The following is a 21,264-nucleotide window of genomic DNA, read 5'->3' as shown; positions in this document are numbered from 1 at the left end:
TGTCTTTGGACTGCAAAGACACTGTGTATAGTTTGTGTGCCTGCTGTGCATGTTTTAAATATGTTTGATATAACGCTTTGAAAGAAAAAGTGTTCGATATATTTTATTAAGCATATTATTCGGATGCGTGGTTTGAAATAGGGTTGCCTATGAGGTAAGGCACGTGAGCTAATTCCCTATACCACCGCACTGGTTTTCAGAAATGCGCATGGGTCAGAATAACTAGGGTCATTCAACCAGCATTTCTGAAAATGTGATTTCGCTATATGAATATTTTCAGAATGTGTTTTCCACGATAAACGGAAAAATGTTTTGACGGTGTTTTCTGAAAACGGGTCGTACGCGAGGTACGATCTAGATTTATATTTGCGAAAAATTTATAGAGGTTTTAGGCTTCATACAGGTTTCGGAACAACCATTCTCATTCCCTAGCGCCGGTCTCGGCTCGAGTTTCAGGGTGGAAATCGGGTCGTGACACTACTTGCGACTAATTACGTTTCAATCTTTCAAATTTGCAACTGCGCACTGATCTAACCAGCTTGAATCCAAACAAGTGGGCCACAAGCTCGTCTCCCGAACAAATTTCTCTGAAAATTATCATTATATGCTTCAGTCCCTTATCACTTTTTTACCTGTCTTGAAAATATGTGTCTGCAGTTTCCTTTCCAATTATTTATAAAATTTATGAAAAGTTACTGCCACTTTATGAAAATATAAAACAATTTAGGGTTAATGTCATAAAAATTCACCAACTTTAAACATTTTCTCATTTTAATCACGCCGTTCAAAAATCATTATTTTCATACAAGAACTGCCAATTTTTTTTTCAAAATACATACACCGTTCAAATATAAAACAATTTAGGGTTAATGTCATAAAATTCACAAACTTTAAACGTTTTCTCATTTTAATCACGTCGTTCAAAAATCATTATTTTCATACAAGAACTGCCAATTTTTTTTTTCAAAATACATACACCGTTCAAATATCCGGTAAAAATTGTTGAGCTGGCAATCAGATAGTAAAATACATTAACGAACTGGATAGTGACAGGTCAACAATTTTCGTTGAATTTTTAAACGGTGTATGATTTTGACCCCTGAGATATAAATTTGGAAATCTAGTTGACTGATAACATAAAAGGTGACTTATTTGATCCGAAAATACAAATTTGAAAACCTAATTAGCCTAAAACGTTTGAAATAAATTTATTTAATTCCAAAATAAAAGTTTAAAGATCTATTTGATTGATAAAAATATGCCTTACTTGATCTCAGAATACAAATTTAAGAAATTAATTAATTTTAAAAAATTAAAATAAATTTATTTAATTTTGATTTATGAATTGAAGTACCGCGTTTAAATGTAAGAATGCACTCGCTTAACTTTTGTCAATGCGTTGAAGATATCCAACCACATTACTTTACACTTTTCTTAAAGTGGTCTTCAAGTTTAATTTTCTATCTAGGAACCCCGGCCCCTCAACTTTTTTCATCTTTAGAAAGAGTGGATTTTAGAGTTGAATAAAAGGATTAATTCTTCTCTTTTATTAATATTATTTTGGCTTAATATTTTAAAAAAGTTCGACATTTCATCACCTTTTCAATCCTATCTTGACGTAGAAAAATTATCAATTTTACCTCAGTTTGTATTTTTTCATTTCAATTGTACCCTTAAGCATAAAATTGACCTTTATTTATTTGACAAAAGTTCAATAATTTTTTTTAAAAATGGTTAATTTAATATAAAAAAGTTAATAAAATGCAAAAAAGGTCAATTTAGAGAATTTTTGCCAAATAAAAAAAGGTCCATTTTATGCTTTAGGGTACAATTGAAATAAAAAAATGTAAAATAGGATAAAATTGACACATTTGCAACGTCAGGGTAGGATTGAAAAGGGAATGAAAGGTCGGGTTTTTTTAAGACATTAAATCTATTATTTTTCCTGGTCTTGCATTGACATTAATGTAGTACATGAAATACCTTTTATTGGAAGACTACTATTATTATTACTTTTTTTTTGTTTTCTATAGGATTATTAACTAAAAAAAAGGGCTAATTTCATAAAAAAATCACGATCTTTAGATAAAATTTTATTTTAATTACGATTTTTAAAAATTGGCATTTAAAGACACGGTTTTTCGTTTTATTTCAAATTTATCGACAAAGAAAATTTGATGTATTTTTTCTGATTAAATATTACAAATCCCACATACTGAAAGATAATAATATTTAGTGTTGATTTATAATTTATGTCTTTTATTAATAGTTTATTGAAAAATTTAGTCTACAAAATTATACTAAAATGATAATTTTTTTTTTAAAATGAAAGATCATAATTTCATATAAAACCTTTTAAAGGTTGTGATTGAAATGAATTTTGAATACAGGTCGTGATTTTTTTATGTAATTAATCCAAAAAAATTAACAGGATGGAAAATTATCGACTTACTTTTTTCTTTCAATTGCACCCTGATATCGGTCAATTTTTATTCTGACGTTGTTTAATTGTTCCACCCGGAAACATCAAATTGATTGTTTTATTTGGATAGTATTCAAAATAGACCCTTACATAAAAAACCATCTTCTCCATAAAATTTAAAAAACTATTAAAAAACTAATTTAAATAAACAAGAGACCTCCAACTCGGTCGCCTTCCTCTCTCAGACCCACCGCTCGCCCTTAGACCTGCCACCATCTTCCATGAAGGACGAGCGAAGTATGCTTGTTCTTCCATGGAAGGATGAAGTCTTCTCCATGGAGAAGACGAAGAGTTCGTCTTTTCCATGGGAAAGACAATGGAAAGACGAACCTTTCTTCTCCATGGAGATGGTTTCTCTATGGAAAAGCCAGAACCACAAACCAGCTACTAATTTCTTTGATAGCCACGATGGTTTATAAATTGGAGAAGTACAGTGGGCTGCGGCGGGTCGCAGGTTCGACGAAAGCGGTGGATTCAAAGAATATCTCTAATTAATTTTTTATTTAAGATTTATTTGAAATTTTTTTAAATTAAAGAATATATTTGAATTTGTTCAATTAGAAAATAGTATGACATAAACTTTAAATTGATTTTTTTTAATATTTTCATCTTTTAAAATCTTCTAACTTTTTCAATTTAGAGTGCAATTAAAAGTTAAAAATACAAAATAGGTTAAAATTGACGTTTAATAAGGTCGGGGTGCTATTGAAAGAAAAAAGAAAAAGTCGGTAATTTTTCATCCTTAAAGATACTTATTTTATCATAAAAATTTAGATTATCAATTAACTATATGATTTATTTATGATGAAATTCTATTTTTTGTTATTTTTCAAAATGAGTCTAAATAAAAGAAACCAAATTATTATATTGTGTCAAATTCGTATTGAGGAAAGTAATAACCTTCTTAAGGAAGTATGTAATTTTGTTTTAACAGAAACCTTCCAATATTCTATACTTATTTGTAATTTTCAATTAGTAATGAATCAAATTGACCTCCATTATTATTTAATAGTAACAAAATAATTTGTCATTGAGAATAACTTTAGGGATAAAAAAATACATTTGAATTTAATGATTTTATGATTAACTTTTAATTTTTTTAATAGAAAATAAAAACAATAAAGAGACCAAGATATAGGCTTATATCTAACGAATGAAAAATCATAGTATTGAGTGTGATCGGACACGTCAAAGTCATATATCCATGTCCTTAATTATCACATATTACTTTTTTTTTCTCAAACGGTTTATAGAAATTTCTAAAAATAATAGTTTCAAACGGTTTCAAACAAATAATTTCTAACAATCTATAAAAATTTCAAATAGTTTAAAATAATTTATAAAAACAATTTCAAACAGTTTCAAAAATAACAGTTTCAAAAAACAATTTTAAAGTCTCAAAAAAGAGTAGTTTCAAAAAATAATTTCAAACGGTTTACCAAAATTTCAAACATTTAAAACAATTTTTAAAAAATAGTTTCAAACGGTTTCTAAAATATAATTACGAAACGTTTAAAAATCAGGTCAAAACATAATTAATGAAGAAAATGATGATTTCATTAAAAAAATTAAAAAAACTGCCAGAAAACGATACTAATACAATTCAAAACAATATAGAAAGAAGAAGAAGAAGTAGAACAAGAAGATTCTGAATAAGAGGATTTGTGATGGCATGATGAATTTTAATTTTTTGGGACGAATCCGGTCAAATTTTTCATCGCAGATTCTTTTTTATCTTATATTTTTGTTGCTTGTGTTATAGATCGAAAATATAGATGAATTTTTAAAAATATTAGATAAAATTTATTACGAAATTTCATTGAAATGGAATGAAAGAAAGAAAAAAAAGCACTACTAGAAAACTGCATTTTAGTAACGGATTTTTCCGTCGCTAAAGGCTGAAATAGGTCGGTAAATTAAGTTTTTTGTTGGTAAATGGCTAAAATCCGTCGTTAAATCAAAAATTTCCCCACTACTAAAATTCAGTGTTTTCCCGACGGAATTTAGCGACGGATACTATATCCGTCGCTAAATTCAATTTTCCCGACGGATTTGGCGACGGATGTAAAATCCGTCGCCAAAATCCTAATATCGCTTGGCGCGAAATCTCCCGCCCTATTTTTATCGTGTATTAGCGACGGGTCTATGAAATCCGTCGCTAAATGTAGCGACGAATTAGTTATCCGTCGCTAACACGGGCTCTATGAAACTCACCGTTTGTAATAACCCGAAAATTTAAGAGTTAAAATATAGCCACGTGTCTAATATTTTATTAGACGGGAGTAGGTAAATTAAATTTAAAGATAAATTTAATTTACAAGTGTCCCTAAATTTTTAATATGGCTATAGGATTGCAAATTTAAATTTTTAGAATTTAAATTTGATTAGTTATATAGTTAACGGAGAGAATATGGATTTATGAATTGGGTGCAGAATAATTCATAAGTCCCTAGCGAATATTTTTGGTGCCAATATTCGCAAAATATTTTAAAAAGGTTATCGTGAAAATTTGATAAAATTTGGAAGCAGAAATTTTATCAAGCGCAGTCAATGCGGCGTTAATAAATCAAAAATGATTTATTAAGGAAAAAATATATGTCGGATGGGAATAAAAATAATATTTTTATTCTCGTTATATTTTATTTGATTTTTGGTAAAATTTTCACGAAATTTGGAAATCGTTTCCGTTTAGACTACAAATGACTAGTTTAGAAGTTGGTTTAAAGTGCATGATTGAGCTAATACTAAAGAGTACTTTAGCCAATACTATATATATACAACATATGCACCAAATGAAGGCCATCTCCTTCATTCTTTCATTTCAGAAAGAAAAATTGAGCAGCTTGCTCTCAAAAAGTGCGGCGACTTAGGGTTTCCGAACCACTTCGTCCATTTCTCGATTCTAACTCCATTCTTCAACGATTACTCAAGTAATCGAGGTAGTATACCCGTATTAAACGTTTATTTTGATATATATCGATATATTTCGAATATATATTCGTTTATAAACGGTTACCGTATCGAATCGAATGTAAACGTATTAGTTTTACGTTTCGAACGTGAATATGGATAGATTGGAATGTGTATACGTGTTAGGGACGGAAAAATGGAGTTAAAGCACGTCGGAAAGCCCGAGAAATCAACTTTCTCGGGGCTGTGCACTCGGGTGCACGAACGTGCACCATTTGGTGCACGAACGTGCACCCAAGGTGCACGAACGTGCACCATCTGGGGTGCACGAACGTGCACCAGTTGTGCACGATCGTGCACTACCCCAAGGTGCACGATCGTGCACCATGCCGAGATGTCGATAAGGGGGGACTTTTCGGGGCTTTTTGCCCTAAGAACTTGACGTAGTTTTGTTGATCCGAAAACGTTTTAAAACAATAACTTCTTTTGGAAGAAAGTGAAATGAGTTCCAAAACTAAACCTAAAGACTTTTAAAAGGATATTTTAAAAGTAAAGTTAAACGTTTATAATGGACTTTAAAAGAGTTAAAGTCAACGTTTAAACGGTTTTAAAGATTTAGCAATCGGTTTTGCTAAATACTTAGTATATGACCGAGAATTGTTTTGACAATTAGGTCTATACTATAAATGGATTTCTCTAGGTATTGCAATACCTAAAATAACTTCTAGAGAGAAGTTAGAACGTTTTCTCAAAACGAGAATTTATAATATGGTTTTAAAAGAAAACAGACCATAAGTGCTATATGTTTAAATGATTATATGTTTGACCTAGATCTGGGTTTAAGGACCTAGAAGTTTATAGGAAACATATATTGATGTGTTTTATCCTGTTTGCTTTGTGTGTTTAGTCCGACCAGCTAGCCAGCAGTCTAACCACAACCACAGGATTAAGTTCCAGATCTAGCGGTGTTTGTGAGTTCATTTGTTTACTTTTGAATATTAGTATTCAATTGATTTTAAATCATAAATCGCACTAAGTATGAAACTTAGCCAAGGAAGATCCACTGAAACGAGCTATCTATTGGGCAACAATAGGACTGTGTGATCACCGGTGTTAATGAACTAGATGAGAGGTAAATATTATAAGCATACATACTGAGATTTGGTTTTAAGCCAGATGCTTGCTAAGCGGCTTAAACCTAATGGGTAATCCTGAGGTGGCAGTGATTTAAGTTCCGGCCCAGCAACCCTATACAGAGTCAAGATGGCTGTGATACATATGTATACAGCTCATCCTGTATTAAACAAGAGCTGTGCATATGCATTATATATATGATAGCATTATAACGTAATCAGGATTAGGGTTTCATATGGATCGAGGACTGGTAATATTTTTATATACCGATATTTTGTCTATACGCGATTTTGGTATTTAACTGTAAACCTATCTACTCACTCAGAAATATTTTATATTTCTGACCCCGTTGTTGTTTATTATTTTCAGGTACTTAGCTACCGGGTTCTGGTCGAGCTTCCACCCTTTTCCATCAGGGAAGCTTATCTTGTTCTTATGTAAATAACACTTTAAACTCTTAGCTGCTGCAATAGTGTATATAGGTTTGATATGCCTGTAGCCACGTCATGGTTCCTCTGTCTATATACTCTGATAGGAACCTGACTTTGTCTAGCTCCAATAAGTGGCTACTTAATAGGCATATGGTGTTTTATGGTGTCCCCTACGGGTGGGCCAAGCTTCGTTTCTTTGGTCTGCAAAGACACTGTGTGTAGTTTTAGCTGGCCTTACGTTTGTGTGCCTGCTGTGCATGTTTTTAAATATGTTTGATATAACGCTTTGAAAAGGAAAGTGTTCGATATATTTTATTAAACATATTGTTCGGGTGCGCGGTTTGAGACAGGGCTGCCTGCGAGGCAAGGCACGTGAGCCAAGTCCCTGTACCACCGCACCGGTTTTCAGAAATGTGCGTGGGTCAGAATAACTGGGGTTATTCAACCAGCATTTCTGAAAACGCGATATCGCCTATATGAATATTTTCAGAATGTGTTTTCCACGTTAAAGTGGAAAAATGTTTTAACGGTGTTTTCTGAAAACGGGTCGTACGCGAGATACGATCTATATTTATATTTAGGAGGCGAAAAATTTATAGAGGTTTTAGGCTTGCTACGGGTTTCGGAACAACCATTCCCATTCCCTAGCGCCGGTCTCGGCTCGAGTTTCGAGGTGGAAATCGGGTCGTGACAAGTGTGGTATCAGAGCAATGTTTTAGGACTTGAATGTCTCAAAAATTGTTGCTGATATTTATTAAGTAGAAGTACTAGAAGTCATAAGAATTCCTAGTGAACTATTGCAGCAACATAGGATTCGAGTCATGTCTTGATCAGTTGTCAGTTATTGAATACAATCAGCTATAGATAGCAACTATACATGTGTGTAGTGTGTATTGATGTTTTGATTAAGAACACATGAGTTGTTCTTGTGTTCGAGATACGTTATAACTGATGAAACATGTGAGATGTTCCTAAGTTGGAAACACGTTACAAACATGGAGCGGAATGGTCAGAACAGATGACCAGTATTTGAGGAGAATGGTTCTGTTTGAACACAGGACAAAGCGAAGATTTCCTCTGAATTTTTGTTCGAGAAAATAGTTAGATTTTCTCTGAATTGTGTGTGATTGTTATATGTTTTGCTTATATAGGTTTAATAGTTGATACCTGTTATATGAAAATGTGATTTTTCTACAACTATTACATACGGTACTTATGCTGAAATTTCATGTGTTTCAGTATGTCTGGGCCTAGTAGAGCTCATACGCATGTGGGGTCTGATCCACATAGTGTGCCAGGTTTGCCTGTTATACCTGATACATCTGTTCCCATAGAGGCTGTTGACTCAACATCAGCATGTGACATGGACATATGGGAGGATGCTATTGGAGTAGAGGAATTAGAGAGAATGTTGAATGAAGACATAAACAGTACTGGAAATAGCCATAGCTCTGTATCTGAATCGACTGCTACATCAGCTTATCTGAGATTTAAGGTAAAAGAGTTCTTAGCTGAGGTGGACCATCTAAGGAGGGTTCAACAGCAAATAAGACACTCGCCGAATCAGTCATGGGAATACGTGAGCGAGTGGGAGGTGCAAGAGAACCAAAGTTTGGATAGGCTGAGGGATTATATGGATAAGTATACTAGGGAAGATTTGAATGTGGAGGCATATACTGTTGAGTTTATGCGTTTATGTGAAGAAGTACCTGAGTTAGTTCGTGATGGTGAGGAAGTTGCGAGTAGGTACGTCAAAGGTTTGGGGCCTGAGTTCGAGGAACTCATGGCGGTAAAGTCTGATTCTGTAGCATATCTGGCTGGGCGTGCAAAGCAGATAGAAAGTAAGTTGAGGAGGAATGACATACCCCTCCAGCCGTACTATTACACCAAACCTGAAGAACCTACTGCTACATTTCCTGGGGTAGGAAACTCTGGACCCACGAGGCACTACAACCCCTACTTTGTTCCGCGAGGGGGAAAGGATAAGGGAAAACTGAAATTCCGCGGAGGGCGAGGTAAAGGCCCGATGATTCGTGAGGCGTTTCCGTCTTCGCGATCATCGTCTGGTAATGTTTAGTTATGTGTTTGATGTTTAAGTCAGTCTGTTTATGTGTTTTCAATATCACGATAGAATTGGAAAACATAAACTACAGATATAAATTATATTCTTAAACAAAAAGAAATACACATACAAATAAACATTAAAAGGTAAATGATAAATGAGAATTGATAAGTTATGGATGTTAGAAATGTACATCCTTAAATAGGAAAAATCAATAATTATTGATAATCAATCAAATGATGTAAAGCAATAATAATCCTAATGTGAGGATAAATTATTAGGATTAAGAAACTTGAAATATTACGGAGAAGTAGTTTGAAAGAAGCTTACAGAATGAGTATTGCGGATTTGTTTTAAAAGAATGTATTATTGTGCTCAGATGCATCATGAATGCATATTGCAACAATCACTATAGAAAAAGGAATACTTAAATTCCATATACTTATACAAAAGGATTTTGTTAGGACATGCATCATGTATATTAGTATATCAAAGAGAAAGTGGATTGCATAGCAACTCTTTGGGGATGAGAGATGTCATCACCCTGAGCCACAATTGTACAAAAGTTTTAAAAATGTGAATTGTTAGATTCACAGTTTTGAAGAGATGAATTTAAAGAAAAATCCAGCTGGTACACACATATATACTTATATATGTGGGTGAATATGTGTATATGCACATATGTTTGAAACGATTGTTTTGAGAAACCATTTGTTTATAAAATAAAATTGTTGTGAAATAAATTGTTGAGAAACAATTTGTTTACAAAACAAACTGTATTTGTTTTAAAATGTAAGCATACTCGAACGAAAACTCTATAATAAACTCAAGGTAGGATACAAGATAGCGAAGATAAGATGTGATTTTATTGTTCATAATAAACAATAAAGATCTGGATTCTAATGTTTCATTCCGAAACATCAGAAATTACTAAGGATTGAGAAGAGTAGGAAGTGAGAATTTACATTCTTACTCTAAGATAGACTAAGAGATAAGTCTAGTGATGGACTTTTATGATAAATAAAAGTTCAAGACTAGATAATAGAAGATAACTGCGATTAAGATAAGAGAGAGTAGGATATAATTAAACACAACTCGGTTAGTTTGACTTCAAGTAACTGTCGGTGAACAAAGTCATACGCATGTGTTTAATTAAAATGGATTTGAGATTGGTCTTACAGACAGAGCAGATGTCAGTAATGGACATATCTCTTGAATCCAAACGAGTGGTTAGATAAACCAAAACTCATAAGTCTGAGAGGAGTAAACCTCGGCACTTAACTAATAAATAATAACGAATAGTTAAAAGAAAGATGATGAAGAGGAAAATAATTTTCAGAACCAAGTAGTTACACTACTAGTTCTGATTTGAATAAAGAGAGTCGTTGATTATGTTAACGACAGACAGACTTTGTGAAGTCGTGTCAAACAAGGTATTCATTAATTAATGATTATTAATTATTTAATAAATAAACAATATACTTAAACAGTATAATAAACCTTGGATTAACATAAGATAAAAATGTTATCAAGGTAAGAAGGAGATAAAAAAATAGTGAACTGAAGAAGTAAGTTTCAGATATTATCTGGATACTAACAGAATATAGTAAAACCCCATTAACTAGTGATCGAACCGTTAGATCGGTTTGATATTGGGATAGGATAATCCCAGGACGGTTATCTAAGTTTTAACCGTTGCGATTGACGAACGGAGAGGAATATGATGCTTGAAGATGAAGGTGATGCTGTGAAACTTGCGTGAATTTTGGCAGTGAGCCAAAAGCGCAAGTGATCACGATAGTAAGTATAAACTTTAGTTAGCTTGGAATTGTCAACATAAGCTCCATATATGTATACAAAATGAATTTGAAAACTGTGTTGAGACAGTAATTTCAGAAGATAAATTCCGAGAACCGGGCCATATGACTGTGAAGTCTAGGCTGACTGGTAACGGAATATACATGTAGCGTACATGTATTTTGAGTGTCGGGTTAGAAATGCATAATGCATGGCCGACTAAAAGTGGAAAAATATTTAATAAACCTTTTGTTTTAATGTGAAAATGTTTTGAAAATGGAACTACAGTTGATAGTCAGTTAATTAAACATGATAGTAACAGCTATAGCACAGTTATGAAAACTGTTAGCTGTGAACAAGGAAGATATGTATATGGAGAAGAAGTTAAGAAGTCTAATTAACATTGGAAATCCCGAAAAACTAGGAATGAAAGTATAGTTTTGCGGTGATTGTAAAGGAAATTAGAAGGTGTTTCATAGTGAGGTAGTTAGATTATAACCACACCCACACCTATACAACCACATTCCTGCAAGAGAGAAGATCAGTTACCCAATCTGTAACAGGAAGTTACTATAGATTGTGGAAGAAAATAAAGGACATTCTATATAAGGTATAGAAATATAAGGAAAGTAAAAGATAAGTAGTTGGTTTATGAAATAGTAATCATAAAACATACTAAAAAAAAAAAAATCATCTCAATAATAAGATGAGCCATAAACAAACAACTACGGTTGAAAAGAAAACAAAAGAAAGAAAAATAAAAATAAATAAAGATGTGCGACAAAGGTGATATACTAAAAGAGGAATTATCAGAAGCTAGCAAAGGTAACCTAGTTTTATGATAACCCTGGAGTAAGTTAAATGGTATTAACTTATACCAACCTATTTGGATCGCTTAGCAAGAAAGAGACTAGAGATTAGTTCTTGGAATGCGTTGTAGGACGCTAAACTAAGGAGTAAAAAGGTATTCTATACGAGTTATAGGATCAAGAGGAGTATATAAAGTGGATAATCTGCTGCTGAACAGAAGTTCAAACAGATGATAAGAACAACAGCGAGGAAGAGGGATATGATTGAAAATGCCAGACAAGATGATACTATGCTCTCTAAAGCATAAATTGAGATTAAGTATAAGTGAAATTTGGATAATAAGTGAAAAGTAAGTATATGTAAATTCGAGGACGAATTTATATAAGGGGGGAGAGAATGTAATAACCCGAAAATTTAAGAGTTAAAATATAGCCACGTGTCTAATATTTTATTAGACGGGAGTAGGTAAATTAAATTTAAAGATAAATTTAATTTACAAGTGTCCCTAAATTTTTAATATGGCTATAGGATTGCAAATTTAAATTTTTAGAATTTAAATTTGATTAGTTATATAGTTAACGGAGAGAATATGGATTTATGAATTGGGTGCAGAATAATTCATAAGTCCCTAGCGAATATTTTTGGTGCCAATATTCGCAAAATATTTTAAAAAGGTTATCGTGAAAATTTGATAAAATTTGGAAGCAGAAATTTTATCAAGCGCAGTCAATGCGGCGTTAATAAATCAAAAATGATTTATTAAGGATAAAATATATGTCGGATGGGAATAAAAATAATATTTTTATTCTCGTTATATTTTATTTGATTTTTGGTAAAATTTTCATGAAATTTGGAAATCGTTTCCGTTTAGACTACAAACGACTAGTTTAGAAGTTGGTTTAAAGTGCATGATTGAGCTAGTACTAAAGAGTACTTTAGCCAATACTATATATATACAACATATGCACCAAATGAAGGCCATCTCCTTCATTCTTTCATTTCAGAAAGAAAAATTGAGCAGCTTGCTCTCAAACAGTGCGGCGACTTAGGGTTTCCGAACCACTTCGTCCATTTCTCGATTCTAACTCCATTTCTTCAACGATTACTCAAGTAATCGAGGTAGTATACCCGTATTAAACGTTTATTTTGATATATATCGATATATTTCGAATATATATTTGTTTATAAACGGTTACCGTATCGAATCGAACGTAAACGTATTAGTTTTACGTTTCGAACGTGAATATGGATAGATTGGAATGTGTATACGTGTTAGGGACGGAAAAATGGAGTTAAAGCACGTCGGAAAGCCCGAGAAATCAACTTTCTCGGGGCTGTGCACTCGGGTGCACGAACGTGCACCATTTGGTGCACGAACGTGCACCATGAGAGGGTGCACGAACGTGCACCCAAGGTGCACGAACGTGCACCATCTGGGGTGCACGAACGTGCACCAGTTGTGCACGATCGTGCACTACCCCAAGGTGCACGATCGTGCACCATGCCGAGATGTCGATAAGGGGGGACTTTTCGGGGCTTTTTGCCCTAAGAACTTGACGTAGTTTTGTTGATCCGAAAACGTTTTAAAACAATAACTTCTTTTGGAAGAAAGTGAAATGAGTTCCAAAACTAAACCTAAAGACTTTTAAAAGGAGATTTTAAAAGTAAAGTTAAACGTTTATAATGGACTTTAAAAGAGTTAAAGTCAACGTTTAAACGGTTTTAAAGATTTAGCAATCGGTTTTGCTAAATACTTAGTATATGACCGAGAATTGTTTTGACAATTAGGTCTATACTATAAATGGATTTCTCTAGGTATTGCAATACCTAAAATAACTTCTAGAGAGAAGTTAGAACGTTTTCTCAAAACGAGAATTTATAATATGGTTTTAAAAGAAAACAGACCATAAGTGCTATATGTTTAAATGATTATATGTTTGACCTAGATCTGGGTTTAAGGACCTAGAAGTTTATAGGAAACATATATTGATGTGTTTTATCCTGTTTGCTTTGTGTGTTTAGTCCGACCAGCTAGCCAGCAGTCTAACCACAACCACAGGATTAAGTTCCAGATCTAGCGGTGTTTGTGAGTTCATTTGTTTACTTTTGAATATTAGTATTCAATTGATTTTAAATCATAAATCGCACTAAGTATGAAACTTAGCCAAGGAAGATCCACTGAAACGAGCTATCTATTGGGCAACAATAGGACTGTGTGATCACCGGTGTTAATGAACTAGATGAGAGGTAAATATTATAAGCATACATACTGAGATTTGGTTTTAAGCCAGATGCTTGCTAAGCGGCTTAAACCTAATGGGTAGTCCTGAGGTGGCAGTGATTTAAGTTCCGGCCCAGCAACCCTATACAGAGTCAAGATGGCTGTGATACATATGTATACAGCTCATCCTGTATTAAACAAGAGCTGTGCATATGCATTATATATATGATAGCATTATAACGTAATCAGGATTAGGGTTTCATATGGATCGAGGACTGGTAATATTTTTATATACCGATATTTTGTCTATACGCGATTTTGGTATTTAACTGTAAACCTATCTACTCACTCAGAAATATTTTATATTTCTGACCCCGTTGTTGTTTATTATTTTCAGGTACTTAGCTACCGGGTTCTGGTCGAGCTTCCACCCTTTTCCATCAGGGAAGCTTATCTTGTTCTTATGTAAATAACACTTTAAACTCTTAGCTGCTGCAATAGTGTATATAGGTTTGATATGCCTGTAGCCACGTCATGGTTCCTCTGTCTATATACTCTGATAGGAACCTGACTTTGTCTAGCTCTAATAAGTGGCTACTTAATAGGCATATGGTGTTTTATGGTGTCCCCTACGGGTGGGCCAAGCTTCGTGTCTTTGGTCTGCAAAGACACTGTGTGTAGTTTTAGCTGGCCTTACGTTTGTGTGCCTGTTGTGCATGTTTTTAAATATGTTTGATATAACGCTTTGAAAAGGAAAGTGTTCGATATATTTTATTAAACATATTGTTCGGGTGCGCGGTTTGAGACAGGGGTGCCTGCGAGGCAAGGCACGTGAGCCAAGTCCCTGTACCACCGCACCGGTTTTCAGAAATGTGCGTGGGTCAGAATAACTGGGGTTATTCAACCAGCATTTCTGGAAACGCGATATCGCCTATATGAATATTTTCAGAATGTGTTTTCCACGTTAAAGTGGAAAAATATTTTAACGGTGTTTTCTGAAAACGGGTCGTACGCGAGATACGATCTATATTTATATTTAGGAGGCGAAAAATTTATAGAGGTTTTAGGCTTGCTACGGGTTTCGGAACAACCATTCCCATTCCCTAGCGCCGGTCTCGTCTCGAGTTTCGAGGTGGAAATCGGGTCGTGACACCGTTTCACTGAGCCCGTCTTAGCGACGGATATCAATTATCCGTCGCTAAATGTAGCGACGGATTTTTGATATCCGTCGCTAATGTATGCATTAATGAAACGTATCGTTCCATTTATCCATAGCGACGGATTTGTTTAATTTAGCGACGGATATAAATCCGTCGCTAAATTGAAACCTATTAAATTGAATCCGTCGAATTCCAGTGCCCTTCAGTTTCTTTTTTTCCCTCTCAGCCGTTTCTCTCTTCTTCTCCGGCGCTCCTTCCTCCACCGGCGCTCCTTCCTCCACCGCTGATCCTTCCTCCACCGCTCTTCCTTCCTCCACCGCCGCTCTCTCTGCCGTTTCTTTCTTCTTCTCCATTGTTGCCGTTCATTGCCGCTCCTTCCTCCACCGCCCCTCTTTCCTCCACCGCTGCTGCTGCTCTTTCCTTCACCGCCGCTCCTTCCCCGTCCAGGTAAGTGTCTTGTTTCTTTCTCTTTTATTTGGTAGTTTTTAATTAATTTGGGTTTTTAATTTGTTTTTTATTTAAAAATAGAAAATCGGTTTCCAAATTTTCGGTGCCGCTGCCACCCGCCGTCCGACTGCCATCAGCCTCCTCCTTCAGTTCGCAGGTAACCTAACCTAGTTAATTCAATTAGGTTTTATTTATTAAATTAGGTTTAATTTATATAAATTTTGTTTAATTTGTTTAAGTAGGGTTAATTAAATTAGATTATTATTTACTGTATATAGGTTTAGTGAATTTAGTTAGGTTGATCATTTGTTAAATTAGGCTTAATAATTACATTAGGTTATTATTTAGTGTAATTTGGTTAAATTAAAATAATTTTTTTATTTTAGGTTAATATTTTTAGGTTAATTATTAAGTTTAGGTTAATTCTTAAGTTTAGGTTATATTCAATATTTACAATTCTAATTAATTAAATATAAATTAATTAGAATTGTCAATTATGTTAGATTAAAAATTAGGTTAATTGAAGTTAGTCTAATTTAAATTAGGTTAATTGAAAATAGTTTATTTTTAAATAATGGATTAATTGTTAATTAGATTAGAATTTATTTATTACAGTTGGTTCATTAAGTGTTTAGGGTGTAGTATTTTTTAATTAATTTAAAAATAGGTTTAAATTATGTTAGATTTTAATACCTAAAATTAGGTTAGATTTTTGTGTATGTTAGCTTATCATACTAATTAAATATATTTTGTTTCAATATATGTAAATTAGGTTGGTTAGTTTTTTATTTAAAGTAACTTAATATATAATAAATATGTTATCACGTTTATAAGTAAGTAAATAAAGTAAATTATTACTACAATTTGTTTTGGTAGTTGAAATTGTGTGTTGGATGTTTTTGAAAAAGCTTTGTTTGCTTGCAGGCTTCCCTGGAAAATGGGTGATGCTCTTTTTTTAAGGGAAATGCTGCCCGTTTTTCGTTAAAAACTTATATAATAACTAATTAATGGTTAATAAAAGTATATTATCAATTGATAAGTTTTTTTAGTATTAAAAAAACTTATACTTTAACTATTGCTGCAGTTGTGTCCGGTTGACAGTTTGGTGATAGCTGTTGATTTTTGATATCTTCCGTTCATATTTCCCTTTTTTATTGCGGTTCTGCTCTACAACAAGTAAGTACCGTTGTTTTTTGTTTTTTTTTGTTTAATTGTAGTAAACTCAATAAACTTAAAACAAACTACAAAAGATTTTATTCACACCGAATAAAATTTCACCTAGCCGTAGAAAACCCGTCCCGTGTCCTCAAGAGATTGAACGACACAGGATTGTACGTGTGTACAGTTCGTAAAACTGGTGTCTACGTAATTCGATCACGGAAAAAATATATGTGTAGATGCGGTAGAAAAATATTTGGTAGTTTTCCGTTGTATGTTCTCCGGTGGCTATCTAGTATATGCTGCGTAACGCTATTTCCTAACGGAATATGTATTTCGCGTTATTCAGCATATATTTGATAATGCACTTGGAGAACTGCGCCGGAAGGCTGCCAAATATTTTTCTCCGTATTTATACATATATCGTGATCGTATTAAGTAGACCCAGTTTTGCGAATGGGATAGGGCCCTACCTTTTTAAGCGGTCAATTACATTGACTTTGCTGTAACCGAGTATTAAACCCACCTAAATGTACGTGTTGCAGAAATGAATTCAGACCGCAGTTGGATGTATAGTGGGAGACTGGTCAGAGGATTGTTGACTGAAGGGTACATCAGTAACGTTAGGGAGTTTTTGAACTTTGCTTTGCAACACCCCGAGTGTATGAGTGGGGCTCAGATTAAATGCCCTTGCCCTAAACCCAAATGCCGGAACACTGCTTTTCGAACTGTTGACGAAGTGGAGTTTCATCTATACACAGACGAGTTTGTGAGTAATTACCACGTCTGGACTCACCATGGTGAGGAAAATAGGAGGGTCGAGGTGCCTGTTAATGTTCTGCAAGCGGAAAACATGTGGGAGCATAGAAATGAAGACGAGGGTTGCAGTTCATTCCAGAGAATGGTTACTGATGCTGGTGGTCCCAAAGTATGGACAGAAGAGCCTCCGAATGCAGAAGCTCAGAAGTTTTATCATATGATGCGTGCGGCCGAAGAACCCATATGGCCTGGGAATGACAGGCACTCCGTTTTGGGTAGGTGTGTCGATTTGAAAAAGCTGAAAATAATCGGTATGAAAAGCCACGACTGTCATGTTTTCATGCAGCGTCTCTTGCCAATTGCTTTTCGAGAATTTCTTCATCCGTCCGTGTGGGAACCTATTACAGAGTTGAGCATCTTTTTTAAAGACCTGACTTGCACAACGCTTAAAGAGGACGACCTAATTGAGATGGAGAAAGACATTGCGAAAATATTGTGCAAGTTGGAACGTATCTTTCCGCCTAGCTTTTTTGATTCAATGGAACATCTTCCTATACACCTACCCTACGAAGCGAAGCTGGCAGGCCCTGTGCAATATCGGTGGATGTATCCCTTTGAAAGGTTAAGTATTCTTTAATTTTAAAATTCATTGAAAACTATCAAAAAAATGTGTTAACACCGTAATAATTTGATTGCACAGATATCTGAGAAAATTGAAACGGAAAGTGACCAACAAAGCTAAAGTGGAAGGTAGCATTGCCACCGGATATTTGTACGAAGAAATAGCCAAATTTGCGTCATTTTACTTTAATGACGGTGATCCGACGCTGCATGACCGGCTGCAACAAAACGAGACACGTGATGATGTCGTGGATGATGATGTAGATCGGCTATCAATCTTCAAACTGAATGGCCGACCTATAGGTGCTTCTAAAAAACGAAGTTTGGAGGAGGACGAATACACCGCCGCCCATAGTTACATTCTCTTGAACTGTCCTGAAATCGAGCATTACAAGGAGTAAGTCGTACTCTACTTTTAAATTTATTTGTCAAATACATGACCTTACTCTAATAACAAGTATTGGGTTCTTTTTAAAGTTTGTATGTTGACGAGTTGTACGAAATCAATCCCGGAATCACCCAAGTTCAAGTAGAAGTGAAACTCGAGACTGAATTTGCCTCTTGGTTTGAACGATATGTAAGTATCCAAAATGATTTTTCAGATTATCTCGTACTTCTTATGTAAAAGGTCTGACAAGTATACATTTATGTGGTACAGGCGCAAACTAACTATATAAGTAATCCGTATATTTCGAGTCTGGCTAAGGGACCGCTTAGGCAAGCGAACCATTTTCAAGGATATTTTGTAAACGGGTTTAAATTTCAAACAAAGGCTTATGGGGAGAATCAATTAACCATGAATAGTGAGTTTGCGTCAAAGGATCACTCTACGCTCCAATGGAAAGTGATTTTTATGGCATATTAACAGATGTTCTTGAGTTGGAGTACCCGGCTCTGCCAATTAAGAGAACTGCCTTGTTCAAGTGTAATTGGTTCGATCCGACTGATAGAGGTATGTCAGTGCATCCTCGATATAATATTGTGGACGTCAATCATAAACGGAAGTACGGAAAATACGAACCATTTATTTTGGCCGGGCAGTCCGGTCAAGTACATTACTGCACATATCCAAGTAAAAAGAAAGATAAGGTCAACTGGTGGACAGTATGTAAGATGAGGGCCAGATCAGAGATAGACATGCCCGATTCCATTACTCCAGCGTTTCAAGAGGACATTATAGAACAACCTCTAAACGTTATAACAGATGAGGTTTCAAGAATGTTGGTTGATCCGGTCGGGGAAGTTGAAACAGATGTGTTTTTCGCTCCTCCAGAGGTCGAGGACGAAGAAGAAGTGCCGTCAATATCAGACGAAGAAGATATACTTGAAGACGATGACGATGACGATTAGTAGGTAAATTTTGTATTAGGTAGTTATATCTTAGATGTTCATTCAAAAACTAATTTTGTTTTATGATTTATATGTATATGTATGTATGTTATGTGTTTAATATTGATTTATTTGCAGATATGCGAGGGAGGAGTGCTAGTGGGACAGGCCGGACTCGGCCCCCCACACTAGCGGTTGTTGAGGAGGAGGACGACCAGACAGCACCTCCAGAGGTGGCTGAGGCGCAAGAGGGTGTGCAGCCAGCTCCAGCACCTCGTAGACCTCGAGCTCGGTGCCAGCCTGTTGAGGGGGAAGTATTGGATGCCACTGGCAGAATCCGAGTCATCCCCAACGCACAGAGGTAAATAAAAAATTTATATTTCGTAGTAATAAATTTGTTATATATAATTTTTTCTAAGTCATGTTGATTTTCGACTTACAGGACCAGGTTGCTCGATACCAGCACGGTATCTAGAGAGTTGCGGGAAATCTTCCAGAGTCAGTGGTGGGCAGTAGGCACCGCTTGGAGGTTTTTGCTTGAGGACGCTGTTTCTTTTTACATCGAGGAGTTTAAGGTAATTTAATTAAAACTTTATATATTTTATATATATATATTTATTATTTTAATTAATTTCTTAAAATTAACACTTTTGCAGAAAAAATTCTTCTAGGAGGACGAATTCGAGGAACGAGTCATCCGAAGTACTTTCGAGAAGCATGCTGCGAACTGGTATTCTGACAGGTTGTCCACCTACAAGAATTCTCGTGAGAGAGACGTGTCTATTACAGACGACGTGTGGCAGGCCTGAGAGAGAGTTTGAGACTCTGATGAGGCAAAGAAGAAATCGGCCCAGGCGCGGGCCAATCGGATGAGCGAGCCGGCCGGAGCTGGCACTGGACCGGTTCGACATACCGGAGGGTCGATGTCTGCTTTGAAGCATAAGGCTGTTTTGATATTTATCTTTTATTTTAATTATTATAGTATTTTATGTTATATTTTTTTGTTAAATGAACTTATAATTACTAAATTTGTCTGGCAGGCTAAGGAGCTGGGGCGCGAGCCGACACATGCTGAGGTGCATAGGAGGATGCACACTCTGAAGGCTGACCCGACCCGATTCGTGGATGAGCGCGCGAGGATTGCGGCTGTAAGTATTTTTTTAAAACTTTATTATTTGAAAGTAGTATTCAAATAGTTTAAGTAGTTAAATAGTTTGAATATAATAGCTCAATTGTTGAAACACGTAATTTATTTTATTTGAATTAGGTATCATTGTTATTCCTTTGAATTAAGTGGTTTGGTTGTTGATATATGTTATTTTGTACATTTTGAAGTTTGCAGGATTTCCCTGAAAAATGGGTGATGTTCATTTAATAAACGAAATGCTGCCGGATTTTTATTAAAATTAATGTTTAAGTTGTTTGAAACACGTAATTCATATGAAACTAATTGTTTTAAATTGTTTTTGTAGGAGCGTTTTGAGCAGGAGATGCTGGCCGCTACACAGACAGCCGAGGGGAGTACAACATCTACCCCAGTGGATTCGGACGAAGTTTATCTTGCTGTTGAGGGGGTGAGGAAGCGGCGTATCTACGGATTAGGCTCAGTTGGTTCTGAGTACGTAGCCTCGCAACGGGGTACTTCTAGTAGACGAGCCGGCAGCTCCTCTCAGACCATGTCGCCAGCCGCCGATGCGAGGTTCCATACTGATCTCATCGCTCAGTTCGCGGATACGATCCGTGATCAGGTCCAGATTGCGGTTGCAGCGGCGATGCAGCAGATGCAGCAGCGAGCCCCGGGAGATGTGCTACCCGCTCCGGCTCCACCGTCTACTGATGACGTTGTCCCAGATGACGACGTCACAGTTTTTTAGTACTGTAGTAGTGTAGGGACGTTTTTTGTATACGATTTTCATGTATCGTACGTTATATATATATATATA

At 35.2% G+C, this 21,264-nt stretch overlaps 2 protein-coding genes across 2 annotated transcripts; both read left to right on the top strand.

Moving 5' to 3' along the window:
- Positions 1-2,743: 2,743 nt before the first annotated feature.
- Positions 2,744-16,399, top strand: LOC126672716 (uncharacterized). Its single transcript, XM_050366672.1, has 6 exons — positions 2,744-2,936; positions 11,166-11,248; positions 11,304-11,426; positions 15,234-15,454; positions 15,536-15,611; positions 16,379-16,399. Exons 1-6 carry the CDS (start codon positions 2,744-2,746, stop codon positions 16,397-16,399), a joined length of 717 nt encoding a protein of 238 aa, XP_050222629.1.
- Positions 15,534-20,130, top strand: LOC126672714 (uncharacterized). The gene is made up of 5 exons (XM_056105052.1): positions 15,534-15,611; positions 16,539-16,630; positions 19,460-19,682; positions 19,764-19,896; positions 19,993-20,130. The coding sequence occupies exons 3-5, from the start codon at positions 19,462-19,464 to the stop codon at positions 20,128-20,130; spliced, it is 492 nt and encodes a 163-aa protein (XP_055961027.1). The 5' UTR covers positions 15,534-15,611; positions 16,539-16,630; positions 19,460-19,461.
- The last annotated feature ends 1,134 nt before the right edge of the window (positions 20,131-21,264 follow it).

The sequence above is a fragment of the Mercurialis annua genome, linkage group LG3 (assembly GCF_937616625.2).
Source record: "Mercurialis annua linkage group LG3, ddMerAnnu1.2, whole genome shotgun sequence".
NCBI lineage: Eukaryota > Viridiplantae > Streptophyta > Magnoliopsida > Malpighiales > Euphorbiaceae > Mercurialis > Mercurialis annua.
The sequence above is the reverse complement of the archived record's forward strand: the minus strand, read 5'-3'. Positions and strand labels throughout refer to the sequence as shown.

What these genes read in the sequence shown, in the direction of transcription:
- LOC126672714 (XM_056105052.1), top strand. Translation starts at nt 19,462, where the DNA reads ATGCGAGGGAGGAGTGCTAGTGGGACAGGCCGGACTCGGCCCCCCACA. An exon ending in GTCATCCCCAACGCACAGAG is followed by an intron (nt 19,683 to 19,763) that starts GTAAATAAAAAA and finishes TTCGACTTACAG; the next exon opens with GACCAGGTTGCTCGATACCA. An exon ending in TTTACATCGAGGAGTTTAAG is followed by an intron (nt 19,897 to 19,992) that starts GTAATTTAATTA and finishes AAATTCTTCTAG; the next exon opens with GAGGACGAATTCGAGGAACG.
- LOC126672716 (XM_050366672.1), top strand. Translation starts at nt 2,744, where the DNA reads ATGAAGTCTTCTCCATGGAGAAGACGAAGAGTTCGTCTTTTCCATGGG. An exon ending in CCGAAAAACTAGGAATGAAA is followed by an intron (nt 11,249 to 11,303) that starts GTATAGTTTTGC and finishes ATAGTGAGGTAG; the next exon opens with TTAGATTATAACCACACCCA. An exon ending in TAAAGGACATTCTATATAAG is followed by an intron (nt 11,427 to 15,233) that starts GTATAGAAATAT and finishes TTTCCCTCTCAG; the next exon opens with CCGTTTCTCTCTTCTTCTCC.